Consider the following 20,781-nt stretch of genomic DNA (forward strand, 5'->3'; position numbering starts at 1 on the left):
ACTTCAAAACTGGTCCCGCCCACACGCAGCCGACACGCCATTTCTCGATTCCTATTCGTCGTCTTCCATGTCATGCACTATACTGGCCTGCTGAGCGTAATACAGTAATCCCTCCTCCATCGCGGGGGTTGCGTTCCAGAGCCACCCGCGAAATAAGAAAATCCGCGAAGTAGAAACCATATGTTTATATGGTTATTTTTATATTGTCATGCTTGGGTCACAGATTTGCGCAGAAACACAGGAGGTTGTAGAGAGACAGGAACGTTATTCAAACACTGCAAACAAACATTTGTCTCTTTTTCAAAAGTTTAAACTCTGCTCCATGACAAGACAGAGATGACAGTTCCGTCTCACAATTAAAAGAATGCAAACATATTTTCCTCTTCAAAAGAGTGCGTGTCAGGAGCAGAGTCTGTCAGAATGACAGAGGAAAGCAAACAGATCAACAGGGCTATTTGCTTTTAAGTATGCGAAGCACCGTGGCACAAAGCTGTTCAAGGCGGCAGCTCACACCCCCTCCGTCAGGAGCAGACAAAGAGAGAGAGAGACAGAGAGAGAGAGACGGAGTTTGTTTTTCAATCAAAAATCAATACGTGCCCTTCGAGCTTTTAAGTATGCGAAGCACTGTGCAGCATGTCGTCTCAGAAAGCAGCTGCACAAAAGATAGCAACGTGAAGATAATCTTTCAGCATTTTTAGACGAGCGTCCGTATCGTCTAGGTGTGCGAACAGCCCCCCTGCTCAATCCCCATACATCAGGATCAGAGAAAGTCAGAGCAAGAGAGAGAGAAGAGTAAGCCGGGTAGCTTCTCAGCCATCTGCCAATAGCGTCCCTTGTATGAAATCAACTGGGCAAACCAACTGAGGAAGCATGTACCAGAAATTAAAAGACCCATTGTCCGCAGAAATCCGTGAACCAGCAAAAAATCCGCGATATATATTTAAATATGCTTACATATAAAATCCACGATGGAGTGAAGCTGCGAAAGGCGAAGCGCGATATAGCGAGGGATTACTGTACAGCCAACAAGTACTCGAAGTGCTGCCACAACAGTAAAGTAGCTTTACCACCTCGGCGGGAGCCACCTGTGTCTTTACAACAGCTTCTTACACAGCAAACATCAGAAGCTAAAAATTATCGTGAACACATTCGAGAATACAACTCTTCTCTAGTGTTTGCTTCCATTGGTGCACAGATAACTCAATTTCCTGGCCACGGACCATACTGTTTTAAAATACACGGGCAAATTTATCCCCAAATCTCTCCACTATACGCTAACACTTCTACCTCTCCAGGATATGGACAGTTGTATGTTTTTGACACAGCGCAAGCTACTGAAGTACGCTTACAAAATAAAGCAAACTCTGCATGCAGTGAAAATGAACTTCTCCAGCTAGATTCCATGCTCAGAACCATCAACCCCTTCGCTAAATCATACAAACACATGCATGAAATCGCTCAGTCCAATCCAACAGCATCTGTACAAATGGTTTACAAGGAAACTCCTAGGCATAATTTACGACGATACAATGCCCCGACATGTCACACCGACGTTGCAGCGATTTTCGTCGGAGAAGATGGCAAAACGCCTGCCAAAAGGGATATTTGCATCTATCCCATTGGCAACTCTTGCAAACTGATTTCCACGCTCAATATGAATTGCGATCCTATGGTTTACCCATTTTTATTCCCTTACGGAGACATTGGCTGGCACAAATATTTACAGGTTCCCGATAAAAGAACCGCTACGTGAATAAGGCTTACTCAATGCCAATTTTACGCGTACAGATTAGCAATGAGGAATACATTTAGTATTTTGCACTCAAGCGGTAAACTATTCCAACAGTACGTCGTAGTTAAAACAGAGGGCGCGCATCTCAACTATCTCAGATTACATCAACAAGATCTGTGCGTGGAACTATCAGATGCACTGCAAGCAAATGCTGAAAATAACAACATACGTGTAGGCAAAATGATCATATTACCGTCCACATTTCCAGGAAGTCCAAGATACATGCAACAAAACTATCAGAATTCCATGGCCACAATACGTAAATTTGGAAAGCCAGATTTATTTATCACTTTCACATGTAATCCTACTTGGCCGGAAATTCTACATGCACACTGCGTCTTTCAAGAAGTATTTATTTCTTCTTGATTTGTGAATTCCCTTCTTATCGTTTTCCATTCCTATTCTTACACCGCCGTATGCTACAGCGGGTGTCGGCTAGTCTTACATATAAATGTCTACGTGTGGAAGTGTGTGGGTCTGTCTGTTTGGCCCGGACGTGAGAGGTAGAGTCAGGGTAAGGGGTCCACCTCCGGGAAAACAGAAACTCATTTAGCGAAGCAAACAAATCAGCAAAACGGTATCCCTTTTACTTTCCCCCCCGCTGCTAATACACAAGTGAGGCGAGGCGAGCACATTGGCAAAACGAAACCTCCTAGGAGAGAGATGCCCAGAGTAGTTCCTTTCAATTACCTGACATCTCTACATTTCAGTTTTTTTCTGACGATTTCAATAGTTTCTAGGACCCCAGGCTTTTTACAGCACAGGGTTACACAACTAGTGGTATATATGCACTTGCCATGCAAAATTGTTTTCTAAAGTTAGCCATCTTCTATAAATTCTTAAAACTACATAGGTTTTATTATAAATTGCCAGGACTGGCTATGTGGCATGGGGCATTTGGAACAAAAGCTCAAAAACTTACGAAAAACATCCATTTTTTTTAGGCCAAGTTGTTCAGTTTTCATCTGTATCATGAAATTACAGACACATTGTAAAATAGCTTATACCTGTCATTTTCAAACAGAAAACAAAAATATTGTGAGATTCAGCCATTTGTACCTTAAATTTCCATTCTAGAAATAATTATTTTATTGCATATTCTTGGTACTATTTTTTTCACATTAAGGATACGTTTTCTAGTCATTTGTATGATAGCAGTAGCCTACGTAGGTGGAGTTCTCACATAAACCTGAAAGAAATCAACATGGTACCAAGCATGTGGCAGGAAAAGTTTACTGTGATTTTGCCTTGCAAAAGAAAAAGATGTGTGTGTGAACACTGCTATGGACTGACACCTTGTCCAGAGCAGTTTTTTGAGCTCAGTTCTGCCAATGTCTCTTTATAAAATAGCTTATACCTATCATTTTAAAACAGAAAAACACCAAAACTTTGAGTTTCAGCCATTTTAAAAGAAGCCCAGGTATGCGCAATACGTCAGCACTTGTCTTCCTCCGCAATAACCTTTAATCTCCAGGGTGTGTTTTCCTCTTGCAAGGCAAAATGTTAGCTTTTCCTCTGCATGTTGTGGAGTTTACCTTTCTCATCATGTTTACATGGAATCTCCTTCTGGTACTTTGGTTTCCCAGGTTTACAGAGTCACCATTGTCACATATACAGTGAAATTCTTACTTGCACATGGGTTAGGTTAATAAGCAATTTCAAAGTAGCCCTTGTATGAGTGTGGACATGGTGGTGTGTGCGTGTGTGACTGAACCCTGCAATGGACTGACACCTTGTCCAGAGCAGTTTTTTGAGCCCAGTTCTGCCAGGGCCTCCACGTGACTCTGAATTGGATTGGATCGATTAGAGAGAATGTTAGATTTATAGAATTTGTAGTTCATAGTTTATCAGGGTCTGCATTTCATTTGAAGCAAACAGGCTGCCCTGATGTAGCAACATTAGAGGGGAATTGTATTGTCTTTGGGGGCATTTCAGCTTAAAGTTTATAAAATCTTATATGATCATCATTAACTACGTGATTTATCTTGCTATTTGAACATGCTGCACTTATTAACTGATATTCTTTGTTCAGTAATTGAAAAAATTAAACTGCTTAAAAATCAATACAGATTTCAAGCTTTATGATATTAGTGCCAAATTAATTAGTGCAGCGGTTCTCAAACGCTTTCCTGGGGCTACAAGGTGGCTACAGGTTTTTGCTCCAACCAGTTTAACAATCAGTGAGTCAATCTAAGTCTAACTGATCTCATTTATTTAGCTGATCTTTTTTCTCTTTTCTTATTCTGCATTCACAAAAGTACAGTAGAGTGATTTTAGCATTTAAAAGACATTTACAGACATTTGTATTTTTTCATGGCTTTAAATATTTTACCCTGTATTGTTGTTTTCATATTAATTTCCCTTTTATTCTGAGTAGTTTGCACCCTAAAGTGTATCCTAATAATGACAATTAACAATGAACAGAGAAAAACCAAATGATGAAAGGATACAACTACTTCAGTGTCAGACTCACTCACATGCACATTAGTAAACAATGAATTAATAACCAGAACATCTAGAAAAGCAGAATGAAAATCTGTCTTAAAAATCAAACTATAAAAGTAACATACAGTACATAAATGCTTGCCGCATTCTATTAAAAAAATAAACTTGGTTTTGTCGTTCCTATATTGATCTCAAAACACACAAACCTATGAAATAGCAGCTTGCTTAATTAGGCCAGGAGTCCAATTAAAAAGCAGTATTTGTTTGGAACAAATACCGGAAGCAACACTGGGTCTCCAGGACTCCGTTTGAGTAGTGAGTGCCAAGGTTTTCAACTTGATTATGCCTGGGTACTAAGGTAGAATCAGTTGATCCTAACTACAGCAATTAATGATAACAAATGACTGCAAACTATTTGATTTTATACTACTCAAATATATGTCATATGTGCTTCTACTACATTCATCACATTTTACTAGTTAGAATAACGATTATTAGTTTTACTTCAAAAACCCAACAAATGGCACAAATGTAGTGTTAATTAGCAATGAACTGTTCTGTGTTAGGAGCCCAACTAACTGCAAATCTCTCATTTCTAACTCGCTTATTCAATAAGACTACAAGTTGAAAGGGCAACTCACAGCTGATTGGTCATATTATCTCAAAGCATACACAAATCATATGGTTTTATTCTTGAACTAAATCCATGATGGGAAAAAAATTAGTAGCAATGAAAGCTATTTCTTGCCTTGAAAGAGTAGTGAAATTTCCCTACTTTATTACGTTAAACCATTCAGGATTTTTAAATACAAGTTGTGATTCCTCTAATCTTGTGTTGAAATTCAGTCTCTGGTATATGTTTATTGTTTCAGAACCAAATCTCTATGAATTACAAAAACGGGAAAATCAAGTATCGTGCTTTCACTATTACTTGACTAAGGTTGCAATATATGTTGCCTGGGTAAGGCTGCATTTCATAAAGCATATTGCTCCTAACAGTTGAAATTCAAATATAGCATAAACGTTTGTAGGAAATCCATCTGAATTTCCCATTGGGATTAATAAAGTATCTATCTATCTATCTATCTATCTATCTATCTATCTATCTATCTATCTATCTATCTATCTATCTATCTATCTATCTATCTATCTATCTATCTATCCACTTCATCACCTTGATCTGGTATAGCACATAAAGCCTTGCAACCACTGCCCTAATCTACTGCTCAAACTTATGATCCAACTGCTGGCACTCATGAATAAAATCCCAAGGTACTTATTTTGCAGTTAATTACTTTGCTAATTGCTGCAAGATTTTTTGTGTTTTATAAGCAGCATAAACCCATTGAGACTTCATGCACATGACCAGAATTCTTCAGCTGCTGTCAAAGTCACAAACTGCAACTCATTTCTCTAAAGCAGGAAATCTGATTCCTAACAAATGAAACATGATTGTCCGAAGCCTTCAGACTGAAGCATAATGCTCTCTATATTTTCAATTCCCCATTCCCAACCATATCAACAGTGTTAGCGATGCTGCTAAACCTTCTACCAACATACATGTTGCACAACATTCAGACCCAGTGTTTATTTTCTTAAACCATAGTCTCCCTAATTCATCTTTTGTTGTTCTCTCTAAAATTGCAATACTCATAACTCACAGAAAATTCATTAGTCACTGATTGAAGAAAGAGGACATGAATTTTCAGCAAGGATGCAAGCTATGTGGAAAACATAAAAAAGGTGTGTGCCATGAGAAAGATAATACAGTATAATGCTATAGAAGAAGTCAGCAATTGATGACCCACCTCTCCCTCCAATATATTGGCCAAGAGTCTTGTCTTCAATTCAAAAGCACAACCCTATCTAAAATTATTCCTGTCTATCACTACAAACCACATGGAGTAAATAAAATTTAAGAAATATGACTTTTGGGTGGAGTATTCCTTTAGGAAGTATCAAGTATGGTGAAATTAAGAAGCAATACCAATGTTCTTGATGTACTTTGGCCTTTACAGGAAGTTACCATCTAGCTTCACAAAGTAATATCGAGTATACTGAAAAGTTTGACAGCAAATAGTTCTGCCTTAAGAAGCAAGATATTCTCTTACCTATACGGTCCAAGCGGTCAATGGCTACAGTCTCGAAGGCTCTCCTCATCATAGGATACTCCTCCAGCACCTCATTGAAGTTGTCCACTGAGAGTGAATATAGACGACAATAGGTGTCAGCCCGAACACTTGCTGTTCGACGGCCTCGAGTTAGCAAGCAAATTTCTGTGGTGAGAGGGAGATAAAAAAAAAAAAAAAACATGTCTCAGTTAAAGATGCATAGGAACACTTCTGACCTGCCACAAACAGCACACTGGCCTCCAGAACATTCTGCTGTTTTTAATTTTAAAATAAGCAAAAAGTATTTTTACTCCCTTCAAAAACAAAAGCCAACATAAACACTGATTTCTCTGTACAGATGCCATCAACCCCTATAGTAGCACTGAACAGGATCAGTGTTCAGATGAGTTCCTTAGCCTACAACTTTTGCATTTTTCCTATGCTGTGGGGACTAGAAGGCCTAAGAAGTACCACAGCAGCAAAAGTATGCTTATGAAGCAGCTGGTGCAGTTGGCGCAGTTGGCTGATGCGGAACATAGTGCTTTGAGGATGGTCCTGGATGACTGCTTAGTCATAGATGATTCATACCTGCATCGACCTTCACTGATTCACAGCCCACACTGAAGTTGGGCAGATATCTGTATTTGAAGGACACCACACCATTTCATGGATCACATGATGTAGGATCAGCAACCCTGAGTACACATCTCACTGGCATAAGAGTGTATCCATGACAACACAAATATCGCTACTATCTGAACTTTGCTCTTTGCAGATTTGTGAGACATCAGATGCAAGCTGCTACACAGAGCACTACTGAGAATGGGAGCTTTAAAGAAGAGGGGGTATTGAACTCTGGAGAAAGAAGGAAGTCACAGATGCTGGCAAACACCAAAGTGTTCAGAATGGCATAGTCTTTCAGAGTTAACAGTTGTAAAGTGTCAAGCCAGTTATCTTTTTTGTACTAGTCTAGCAACTCAAGCAACCTTTCCATGTGAAAGTAACATACCTCCAAAATAAGAGCCATCAGATAGCTTCATTCCCATGTTGCCTTTTGTGAGCACACTGACCACGCCGTGCTGAATGAAGTACATCTTCTTGCCAATAGTACCCTCTCGAATGATATAGTCACCAGGCTGGAACACCTCAAAGCGGAGCTTAGTCAACATGGCAGTTACAAAGTTGGGGTCAGCATTGGCAAACAGTGGCATGGAGGCCACTAGTTTCCGGCAATTAAAATTGACAATTTCCTGTTGGAAGAACACAATCACAACCTCAGAAACTGTAGGGGTGTCAAAGAAGCTATAAATGGGAATGCAATCACTGTAAAAAGAATTTTAAAGAACGCAAAAATAAGTAGTTCTTAACCCCAAATCATTGTGAAATTTCTGCCACATCACAGCCAATGCCACTTTACCTCTCGAAGGGGTTCATTCAGCTCCCCCAGAATGCTTTCCTCATCAAACATCTTGCCTTGGTATCGATGCTCATAGTAGTCGTGGATTCTTTGACGAAAGTCAGCTGGCAGCTTGTGAAAGGACATGTATTGTTCCACTTGCTTGTACTATAGTGGGATGAGGGAAGAGAAAGAAGATCCATCATTAAACAAAGAAATAACATGACACATTTGACTACCTATCTCCAAACCAAAAAACACCTGACTGCCACTAAGGTGTTCAGAGTGCACCCATTCCAGATTTTTAACACATTACCATACACTAAGCCTGCTTGACAGAAAAGATCCTTCAGAATAAATTTTCTTACTGTTCAAAAGTCATGGAATAAAACTGTCCACATCTAGAATGCATGACTGGAACATCAATGGAAGCTCAAGTCTCACACATGGAGCAGCCTCTCAAAAATTACATGACACACAGCAAAATAATCCTAGTATCATATCAGACAATTATAACTAGAGGCAAACTATTACAACTCTGTATAATATGTTAAAAATCCAACCATCTATAATACTAAGGTATTACAGAAAATAATGAACAAATGTTGGGTATTTAAGTTCACATAAATAATTCAGATCAGCTAAGTGAAAAGATTTTTCAATAACTGAATTAATTACTACAACAACCCTTTATAGATTTATTTACTTTACTATATATTCCACTATTAAGTAGAAGAGTTCCTAATATGAATACATTTACTTGATTAAACACAGCAGAACATTTTAATACTATGAACAGGAAGAGTGTAGTAGGTTAGTCCCTAATTCTATGCTTACCTGGATGCCTTTCGTACAGAGTTCACATGCTTTCCACATGTTGTGATGCTTACCCTCTGGGTAGGGATGCACCGATACCGAAACGGGTATCTGGTATTGGCCTCGATACCACATTTTCTAAAGTACTCGTACTCGTTAAAAGTCCCCCGATACCGGGGACCGATACCACGGTCTGAGTAATGTCTATGTTTGAGCGGCGTGTAAGGGGTTAATCACGGGCGCCGAGTGCCCGCCCCCAGGCCCCGGCTGCAGCAGCTCAGAGCGGGGAGAAGGCGAGGCGAGACATGTCAGCCGTGTGGAACTATTTCAAAGTGATTGAAGACAACAAGACAAAGGCGGACTGCAAATTGTGCTCAGCGAAATTGTCCAGAGGAGGCTCAAAAGGTAGTGCATTTAACACAAGTAATTTAATCAAGCACCTAAAATCCCAGCACGACAACGAGTACAAAGAGTTTACCCACGCTTCTAAACCAACACAACCCACGCTGCAGCAAACTCTTGCAAGACGAGAGAAAATGTCCAGAGACAATCCACGTGCTGTGAAAATAACACAGGCAATTATCGAGTGCATTGCATTGAGTGACCAGCCACTCTCGGAGGTAGAAAATGTGGGATTCCTTTGTCTCCTCCATGTTCTGGAGCCCAGATATGATGTCCCAAGTCGCCGCTACATGACTGACACGGAGCTGCCTAAACTACACGACTCCGTGAAAAAACATATCCACAGCCTACTGCAAGCCTCCTCTGCGTTTAGTTTCACCACGGATATTTGGACAAGCAGTGTTAGCCCCGTGTCGCTAATTAGCCTAACCTCCCAGTGGATAGACGAGAGTTTCTTGTTTTTTTTGTTAAATTATATGACTAAAGCTGTTACCTGTAAATTTAAATCATGTTTTTATTAAGTACTCGGTATCGGCAAGTACTGAAATGCAAGTACTCATACTCATACTCGTTTTCCAAAAAAGTGGTATCGGTGCATCCCTACCTCTGGGTACTCCAGACCCCTCCCAGAGTCCAAGAACATGCTTTGAAGTCAACTGGAAACTCTAACCTGGCCCACAGTCAAATAAGTAGATGTGTGAGTGTATGTCTTGTCTAGCGCCGTCATTTAATCTTCAAGTGGTTACTGCTGTGTACCCAATGCTGTCAAATTACTTTTTCTTGCACTTCAATAATAGGAAACATTTCTTCAAAAAATGCTGAAGGTAACATTCACAGATGCAAACGTCTCTGTTGACTCAGATACAGAGCTGATAGGTGAAAAGTTCAAGCTGTGCATCATGCCTGATTGTTCAGCATAAGGTTGACAAAGGCATCATGGAATAACAGGGAATAACAATTCATAACTAGTATGTTATCAGCTTCCATCTGATCCACTTTGCGCAACTGCTGGATCATGATGTTTTTGGTTTTTTTTTTTTGTAAAAAGAGACGAAATTATAAAATCAATGGTCAACTGCCAAGCACAGAGATGTTTCATGTCTATTTAATACATAAAACATTAGCATCATCCATCCATCCATTTTCCAAACCGCTGAATCCGAACGCAGGGTCACGGGGGTCTGCTGGAGTCAATCCCAGCCAGCACAGGGCAGGAACCAATCCCGGGCAGGGTGCCAATCCACCGCAGGACACACACAAACATACCCACACACCAAGCACACACTAGGGCCAATTTAGTATCGCCATTCCACCTAACCTGCATGTCTTTGGACTGTGGGAGGAAACCGGAGCACCCGGAGGAAACTCCACACAGGGAGGACCCAGGAAGTGAACCCGGGTCTCCTAACTGCGAGGCAGCAGCGCTACCCACTGCGCCACCGTGCTGCCCATTAGCATCATTATGGTAAAATAAATTTAAAATTTTATTTGTTTTCGTTTAAAATAATTTTGATAGTCAAATAAAAAAAAAGCTTAGAGAGTAAGGTTTGTTTTTTTGAGCATTTAAATTAATATGGAATGTTCTGCTCACATAAGAGAACAACACATTGCTTCACTCACTGTTTTATCTATTTGAGGTATTCCACCTTATGTTGTTTATCGTACAAAACATAATGTCATTCACTTCAAGATGCCAGGTCAACCCCTCCACTGTTAAAGAATAAATCACTTAGGCTTTGTCTCAAATTATGATCTTAGACATTGAAAAAAATGTGTTTACATAATACTTCTTTTATATCAACTTAAATTAGATTAGCCCAATTGCTATTAACCCTGAAAAATGTATTTGCATGATAAGGCCCTGTATAATAATTTGATCTGTGGAACACCCTCCATATTTTGATTATTACTGTCTCATTCTCACTCCAATTAAAGTAATAACAGCTCCACTGGCTTTATCTGGTATGTAGTTTTCATGCCCAAGTTATCTATTTGTAAATCCTTCCTGTGGGATGAATGGCTTAAGTGGTTTGCATTTAAATCTATGTTTCTGAATTGTTTGTGGTTTCAAATCACAGTCATTAACACTGTAGAGTTTGCAGGTTCTCATATTTGCATAGCAAACTCAAGTTTACAGAAATATGTGCAAGTTATAATGAGCATTATGAGAAGGAGTCCTGTGTAGAAATGTTTGGTCAAAGGTTGGGCCGTGCTAAATGTCTGTTGATACCCTCATAAACATTGGAACAGAAGGGTTTGAAATAACTGAATGTTTACACAATACAGATTATTTTTGCAAGGTGGAATATGTTTAATTAGATTTGATCAAGTGCCCACTTTGAATTCAAAATTAGCTAATCTGTGCAAAACAAAGTCTTGTCTTAAACATTTGATAAAATCAGTCAAAAAATTCTTTTTATGCAAAGATAAGTGCTCCATGTTTTAAATGGACTTTGAGTTTATCTTCAACAGTCTGGCAACTCTTGGTACTCTGCCCCCAACTTAAGCAAATTAAGAAAGGGAGATAGTGTCTGCAATTACCCTCTACACTCAAAAAAGGGAGACTACCATCAACTTGTGTAAAAATACATTAATTTTTTCAACTTTGTTATTAAGGGTTCCTGTTTTACATCACAACCGTCTGAACTTCCAGGTTTCATATGGTCAATAAAAAGCATTGCACAACTACTTTGACAAACGCTATAATATACACTCTGTAACAAAATGCACCATGTTGCAGAAATACACAGGTGGACACAAACACAGGTATGAACAACATGGCATTACACATCAAAAAACCACAATGCATACAAACACAGCATCTTAAGGCAAACACCTACTAGACACACAAGTAAATTTCAAAGATGTTATCCTATACCAAATTATCCAAGTAAAAAGTAAGCCCATTAACATTAAACCACAATAAGCCCATTAAAAACCACAGCACTTAGAAAGAAACAAGTTTACTTCCTTCCCTCCAAATGCTTGATCCCTGGATATTTATTATGCATGCACACATGCTATGGGAAAAGCAAGCTTCACAGTATGAAATTTCACATGTGCACCCGTCTACATGGGCGATTTGGAGATAATGTTTATATAATATTTTTTATTTAAAATATAAACAATAACACAGAAGAAAGAAAACAGAAAACAAAGTATAACAAAATCATAAAAGCACAACAAAATATATTGTATTGCCAGTGGCATATACAAAGTTTCTGAAAAGAAAAAATATTCAAATATTTACATAAAAATATAATTAAATGATAATCTTGTCACACACGTGCGCATGGGAGTACGGGCTTAACTATGGGCAAAACGCTTGGTCAGGGGTTGATGAAGTGCACTAACGTCTCCTTTTCCTCCTCTGCAGAACCACAGAAGACAAGACTGGCTACAGCCTAAGCCATTTCCACTTCCCCCTCCAGACCACGCCCTCCTGTTCAACTCACTTCCACCCGTACCCTGTTAGACCCTCCTCTTCCTTTCCACCGCCTATAAAACCAGTCACTTGCCTTCCGCAGTCTTTTAAGACTACTCTATAGAGCTCTTAGTTACGACAATATACTGTATCGGATGGACCCCCAAACCTTTTTCTTTTTTCAGTTTTCTATTTTATATCAATCAAAAATTACTGTGTTTTATCAATGATTATCAATATTTTCCTTCACAATCTGCTTGCAAATACTGTAGGTTTCGAACAACAAAATGCACTTATTTTATTTTGGTATGGGAGAAATCACTTTATATTTTAAGGATAGGGGTATTTCCTTCATTTCTACTAACTCAAATACAGACTCCATATTTAACAAAAGAAAAGAAATATAATATGTATCTGTCCATCATTTTCCAAAGACTGGCTGCATTTAAATATATTAATATTTCTCATACTATCATCAAAAAGTTTAATTAATAATCATAGTTGAAACCAGTGTAAATCTCACAAAGCTCTTTTTGCCTCTTGATAAACCATGTGATTAAAACTATAATAAACAATCATTATTTTTCTTCCCAAGTATAATTAGGAATCTAAGTAAAACATACTGTCATTGACTGTTATTATTGTTTTATTTCTTTTTGCTAAAAACTACAATTTTACCCCTTAAACAGCAAACTCATAAACTCCACAATTACAGCAGAAGAGGTTGTTTTGAAGTGCATTTCAAATACAGTAATTGCTTAATGATTACGTCTTGCCTGTTTTGATAGTTCTTTTCTGACTCTATGAAAACTGTTTAACCCAGTGACATAAGTAGAATGTGATGGATAGTAATGCAAAAAACAAATTATACCCTCCTCATATGAAATTAATCTAAATCCAATTAAAAAAGGACCACCATCAATAGCATACATCAAGTATATAACCTACATGAACCCTAAATAGTCAGAATTAAGCTTTCTGAAGTTGTGTCAATGACAAACACCATTAACTTTTTAATTCTGATATCAAGTAGGCAAGCATGCAGGCACCATGGTCTCGGTGCAACTGTCCTGCTTATGCTGCCTATACTTGCACCACTGGTCTAACCCCAGGATTTGAAACTGTCTGAACATCAAATACCCTTAGACCCCAACACTAATTCTCTTTTTCAAAATTTACTCAATGGAATGATCTCTCTATTGATGCTTTATATCCAAGCAATTATCCAGTGTGCCATTAAAATCACTTACTAAGATTATTTTATACTGAGACAGTGTATCCAAAACATGATGTATATTAAAATTGAGTACTTGGAACATTCTTCCATCTTATAATTGATACCATAAACTGTACATTAACAATTACGATTTACTTTTTATCCAAAGACAAGGGTAAGAATGATATATGTCCCAGAATGATGTTCACTACTATAAATGATTTTTCCTTTAAAATTTCCTTTCAAATTTGCAAATCCAATAGGCCAATTAACTCCATTGGACTGCCAAATTTTGGTTCTTCACTGATTCGTCCAAAAATTTAAATGAACACTTGTTGTCCTGAATAAAGTTAAAATCATAATGTATCTCTCTGGAAAGAAAATCAGCTTTATTTCTATTATGTTATGAATACTCTTTGCATTAATAGCAAAAAAGAAGGATTTAAAAGAAATTGGAATAAATAAACTTGGTAAACTCATTCAAGTTTTCAACCCTGATCTAAAAATAACCTGTCCAATATAAAAATGAAAGCTAATTTCAATACAAAAGTTGAAACTTGCTGCTATATTATTTAGTTAATTTAATTCTAATTAACCTTGGTTCGGGATTTCTTTTCTACCAATGATGGCTCTCACAGGAAAGTTTCCTTCCCCTTGTTTAGAGAAGCAGCATCATTTTGGGATCAGAGGTAGCAGCTGTCCTCTGTGTTGGTAGCTTATAAGTCTTCTCGTCCAAATGTTAATTTGCTACAGATCAAACTATCTGTTCTGTATCTGTATCTATTTGACCTCTTGCCTTTTTTCACTACATAAAATAAAAAATAATTAGCATAGCTAGAAATGCCATTTGTTTGTCATGTTGTATTTAGAAGGATGCAATATTCATTGAATGAACATCCTCAAGTTTCTTCTAAAACTCTGACCAGAAATGCACTTGAACAAACATTTACCCTCAAGACAAAGAGAGCAAGAAATGTATCCTTATCTTGAGAAAACAGTACCAAAAAACAGTGATAAAATGTATTATTTTCAGTGCAGATATGCTGTCACCAGCATGCCTCAGAAGCAAAAGGCATGTTTTCCTAAACTGTAAGTTGGGTGTGTGATGGATTAGAAAGAAGATTTCTGGAGTGAGTTGGATAAAGTGGAGGAGAGTGTACCCTTAGGGACAAAGAGTGGTGATTGGAGTGGATTTCAATGGACATGTTGATGAAGGGAACAGAAGAGATGAGGAGGTGATGAGTAGTTATGGTGTCAAGGAGAGGAACCCAGAAAGTCAGATGGTAATGGATTTTGTGAAAAGGATGGACATGGCTGTAGTGAATACATATATTTAAGAAGAGTGAGGAACACAGGGTGGCGTACAAGAGTGGAGGAAGATGCCCACAGTCAGATTATATCGTATGCAGGAGGGTCAGTCTGAAGGAGACTAGAGACTGCAAAGTGGTGGCAGGGGAAAGCATAGTTAGGCAGCATAGGATGGTGGTCTGAAGGAAGAAGTGGAGGAGAGTGATGACAGAGCCATGGATCAAATGGTGGAACCTGAAAAAGGAAAACTATAAGTTTGAGTTCAGTGAGGAGGTAAGACAGACACTGGGAGGCAGTGAAGGGTTACCAGATAGTTGAGCAACTACAGTAAAAGTAGTAAGGGTGACAGCTAGAAGGATGCTTGGTATGACATCTGGGCAGAGGAAGGAGGATAAGGAAACCTGGTGGTGGAATGGGGAAGTACAGCAGAGTATACAGAGGAAGAGGTTGTCAAAGAAGAAGTAGGATAGTCAGAGAGATGCATAAAGTAGACAGGAGTACAAAGAGATAAGGCGCAAGGTGAAGAGAGGGGTGGCAAAGACTAAAAAAAAAGGTATATGATGAGTTATATGAGAGGTTGGAGATGAAGGAGGGAGAAAAGAACCTGCACCGATTTGCTAGACAGAGGGACCGAGCTGGAAAAGATGTGCAGCAGGTTAGGGTGATAAAGGATAAAGATAAAAACATACTCAAAAGTGAGCATAGTGTGCTGAATAGATAGAAAGAGTAATTTGAGAGGTTGATGAATGAAGAGAATGAGAGAGAGAGAAGGTTGCATGATGGGGAGACAGCTATGAAGAGGATGAAGATTGGAAAGGCTGTTGGTCCAGATGACATACCTGTGGAAGTAAGGAGGTGTTTAAGAGAGATTACAGTGGAGTTTGTAACCAGATTGTTTAATACAATCATGGAAAGTGAGAGGATGCCTGAGCCACAGCATTAAATTATGGGAAAGGGTAGTGGAAGCTAGGCTAAGGAGGGAGGTGATGATTAGTGCAGTATGGCTTCATGCTGGGAAAGAGTACTACAGATGTAGTGTTTGCTCTGAAGGTGTTGATGGAGAAGTATAGAGGAGGACAGAAGAAACTGCATTGTGTTTTTGTGGACTTACAGAAAGCATATGGGAAGGTACCTAGTGAGGAGTTGTGGAACTGTATGAGGAAGTCGGGACTGGCAGAGAAGTATGCATGAATGGTACTGGATATGTTTGAGGGAAGTGTGACAGTGGTGAGGTCTGTGGTTGGGGAGATGGAAGCATTCAAAGTAGAGGAGGGATTACATCAAAGACTGGCTCTGAGCCCTTTCTTATTTATAGATATTAGAGATTATAGAAATATAGAGATTAAACAGGAATCCCCATAGATTATGATGTTTGCTGATCACATTGTGATCTGTAGCGAGAGTAGGGAGCAGGTTGAGGAGACCCTGGAGAGGTTGAGATATGCTCTAGAGAGGAAGGGAATGAAGTTCAGTTGGAACAAGACAGAATACATATGTGTGAATGAGAGGAAGGTCAGAGGAATGGTGAGGATGCAAGGAGTAGAGCTGGTGAAGGTGGGTGAGTTTAAATACTTGGGATCAGTATTATTGAGTAAGGTGGAATGTGGAAGAGAGGTGAAGAAGAGAGTCTAGGCAGGGTGGAGTGGGTGGAGAAGAGTGTAGGGGGTGATTTGTGATAGATGGGTACCAGCAAGAGTGAAAGTGAAGGTTTACAAGACCATGGTGAGACCAGCTATGTTATATGGGTTGGAGACGGTGACACTGACCAAAAAACAGGAGACTGGAAGTGGCAGAGTTTAAGATGCTCAGATTTGCATTGGGTGTGACAAGGATGGAAAGGATTAGAAATAAGTACATTAGAGGGTCATCTCAGGTTGAACAGTAGGGAGACAAAGCCAGAGAAGCGAGATTGCACTGGTTGAGACATGTGCAGAGGAGAGATGCTGGGTATATTGGGAGAAGGATGTTAAGGATGTCCTGCGGTGGGTTGGCACCCTGCCCAGGATTGTTCCCTGCCTTGTGCCCTGTGTTGGCTGGGATTGGCTCCAGCAGACCCCCGTGACCCTGTGTTCGGATTCAGCGGGTTGGAAAATGGATGGATGGATGTTAAGGATGGAGCTGCCAGGTAAGAGAAAAAGACGAAGGCCTAAGAGAAGGTTTATGGATGTGGTGAGAGAGGACATGCAGGTGGTGGGTGTAACGGAGCAAGATGCAGAGGACAGAAAGATATGGAAGAAGATGATCTGCTGTGGCAACCCCTAATGGGAGCAGCCAGACGAAAAAGATGTTTTCCTAAACATGTGCTACTAAAAGTTTACATATTCTTTAAGTTTTAAGAGTTTTTTTTCACAATAGGACCCTGGTACTCATTAACTCTATTATAAAATGTAAGACTAAGCTAGATAATTTTTTAAATGTATAAAATGTGCTTCATTTTAGAATGTAATTTCATGTAGTAAATTAATATACACCATGAATGTGAAGAAATCATTTTGACTTAAACAATACCAAACTTATTCTTTAACTGGTCCTTCTATAGCTGTCAGCTGATTCAAACTGTCACATGTTCTTTTCTTTAAATAAACCCTACGTTGTATGTAAGTGAGGCTGTGTGCAGGTTCAAAACATGTACCTGTTGTGCAAGGGATGGACAGAATTATGCTGCTCTATTGCTTTTCTATGCAATTTGAGTAATGATCAAGACAAAAATCTAGTACAATTTTAGATGTTATATATATATCAGCCAGACCACTATTTTAGATCTCAAAAAAAAAGATGTCCGCACACCCTATACCTATTTAACTATTCATCTCTTTATTTATTTTGTTTAAAATGATAGGAATAGGTCTGCTCTGATTGCATTGTGAAAAAAAACAGAGGTACTCACATCTATATGCTTCTTTTTCTTCCCTTGTAGATTTTGCTGTTTTAAAAATCCACTTACGCTATCTGGCAAATTTAAGGTCCTTGTGGTTGTGAGCGGGTACCCTGGTTATTTTAATTCAATCCAGTTTATTTTCTTGTAAAGTGCTCCTCACTTAGTACAGGCTCAGGGCACATACACATTTTTTACAACTATACTGCCCTAAAAGTAACTTATTAAATAATTAGACATTTACATACATTAACGCGCAAATTAATTTCAGCCTATAGTAAAACATAATGAATCCTAATGATTAACCTTAACAATCATGTCCATTTTGACTGTTGCAACATTTAACACTGCTAATCAAAACAAAAATGTTCAATGAAATATTGAACTTCAGAATTAAATTGGGATCTTATATAGAACGTAAAACTGTCAGTTTTCAAATGATTTTTCACAACTTTCATTACTGCTCCCCTCAGGTGAAAAGAAAAATAATCTACAGAAACGTGTTAGAGATGTAAATAAAGGAAACTGATTAAACTAAAAAATAATGATGACTGTATTGTGATAACATCTTACTAAATGCTTTAGGTACTTTAGGTACTCAGAAGTAGGAAAGAAAACTCAAAGGAAAATGATTTATTATATATCATCAATAATCATATGTGCTTTGAGTTTTAAACATCTCAGATATAGCCTATGTTAAAAATGCAGTGTTGTACCTTAAGAAAGGTACACATTTTATTATTGTTTTGAGCTAAATGTTCATCGTCACAAACATGCAGTTATGGGGAAAAACAGGAAATTTCTTCATCATGTTATTGTAAAAGCTTGTCCTCATAAAGGAAAAGTTTTTAATAGGCCAAACACACTAGTCTAGTCCTCAGACATAGTCTCCAAGTACTCCTACATGTTAGGGTACTTAGAGACATCAGCAGAATCATGAAGTAAAAATGCTTTAGTGTAAGGGAGGGCAACCTTTCATGACAGCAGAAGTCACAATATATTTTAATTCTAACCAGTTTCTTAATGAGGAGCTAATTCTCACCATTCTTGGATCATGTTGTGATGGGTCGATTGAGCTTTCGTTAGAAAATCCCATCTGTGTACATTAAACCTTTCTGATAAAATCAACAAAATATTATTTGACCTAGTTTGGATTACCTATCAATTCTCCACTTTTCTTTAAGATCAGTATCTTAACAACAGAATAAATTCACATGAAGCAAAAATACTGTATATATAGTCAGTGGATGGTATATTGTCCATGAAAATTGAGGCAAATAGATAAGCATCTTTCTGAACTTCATAAAAAAGGAAAGCAACACATATCTGTTATTTCTGAGACCATAGACAAACATATATGCAAGTCAATCTGGGAAAATTAGATGATCAGATGGCATTAGAGGCTAGCCTCAAATTATTAAACAGGCTTGAAAGAAAAGCCTTCAGACAGTGTGCAGTTCAAAGAGCAAAATTGCCTACCCTTGCCTTAGCATGTCCTTTGACTGCTCCTTGGTCTCCTCCTAAATGGCTTGGTCTGCTACTCATCCAGTGAAAGGCTCATGAAACACTCTGACTAGTCAAACCAGAAGAATTCTACTGGCTCTTTCCATTCTACAGTACAGCATGCACATGCCATGGCCTTCCAAGATTACTTAGCTTCCCACCCAATCAAGAAGAGTATATTCTGCACCCTTGCTAAGGATCCACATTTTGACAGCTGTACATCCCCATTCTTACCCTTTTGGTCACTATAAAAACCTAAAATCAATTTTCATTTTATATAGTACATTTCTGAAGCTTTAATTCAAGGTGCTTTGGAAATACACAGATCTAATGTACATTTGGATTCCTAGCAGTTGACTGAATCACAAGGTGATTCAGAGTTGTGGACTGAGCACAACTGCCTAACCTCATGCCTGTAGGTAAGGAATGCAACAATTCTGAGCCCTCTACTCTGAATTGTAGACAATACATCAATGAATAGTATGTACATTCCTCTTGGGGGCAATTGCTTGCCACCCAACTGCAGACAGCAAGCAATTATTTTGCGGAAAAGTACCACGTAGATTTCTGCATGCTGATTCTTATCCAAAGTGCATCACAGTCAGCCGCCACCACAGTCAAATGAGACCAATTAAAATTCATCAATATATGTTCTCCTTTTTTAAAAATATTATTCAGAAAGTGTATTCTAAAGATAGGTGGTCATACTCCTGAACTTTCCTGGAAGTTTATGCCAGGGTGCTATGAGGCTCAGATTCAGGAAAATCACTACAGTGTCAATTTTGGGCCTAAAACAGTGGACTGACTCATTGTTTTTTCAGCAATACAGATTAAGGGAATGCAAATTTGTAATAAGCTACTAAAAGCAAAGTTAAAAGTAAATTTAGATACCGTTTTTTCTTTTATTAATCATTATCATTATTAAGACACTATACACATTTAACTAATTCTTCTTTCTATCTTTCTTCACACATGTGGAAAATGTCCATGCAGTCTATGCGAGTCTAAAATAGGAATCACTGCTTTTGCAAGTCTAGAAAAATATTTCTAAATTATTTACAGTAACCGGGTAGATCAGTCTATTTTATTGCACACAGCACGCACAATTTGTGTTTTACCAAATCAACATTATACAATGCATGTGTGCATGTGTGTCTGCATGATTTTTTTTTCTAGGCCTTGTCCCTTGAGAAATGTCATGGCAACCGCCAAAGCGGCAGACCCCATTGCCAAGATGATTTCAGACAGTCCACACAGCCGAGCTCCTGAAAATGGGAGCTGAATAATTCACGGCTTGCTACACGAGCCTCTAGGGAGTTTTAATCAAGCTTCCCAGCTCAGGAAGTCTCTTACATAACAAGAGCAATTGATCCTAGTCTCTCGTGGTCCATTTCCCATCACCCTCCTGAGAGTACCCGGCCAATTGAATCCAGATTTGGCATTTATTTACTTTCTCTTGCTGCAGTGACAGGGGCAAGACAGACATGCCGAAA

General features: G+C 38.5%; 1 protein-coding gene across 1 annotated transcript in view; it reads right to left on the reverse strand.

Moving 5' to 3' along the window:
* hcn2b (hyperpolarization activated cyclic nucleotide-gated potassium channel 2b) overlaps positions 1-20,781 on the reverse strand; it is a 102,334-nt gene that overhangs the window by 8,685 nt on the left and 72,868 nt on the right. Inside the window, 3 exon segments of the mRNA XM_028816226.2 lie at positions 6,349-6,513; positions 7,358-7,598; positions 7,766-7,912. Coding sequence (XP_028672059.1) covers positions 6,349-6,513; positions 7,358-7,598; positions 7,766-7,912 — 553 coding nt within the window.

The sequence above is a fragment of the Erpetoichthys calabaricus genome, chromosome 12, assembly GCF_900747795.2.
Source record: "Erpetoichthys calabaricus chromosome 12, fErpCal1.3, whole genome shotgun sequence".
Lineage (NCBI taxonomy): Eukaryota > Metazoa > Chordata > Cladistia > Polypteriformes > Polypteridae > Erpetoichthys > Erpetoichthys calabaricus.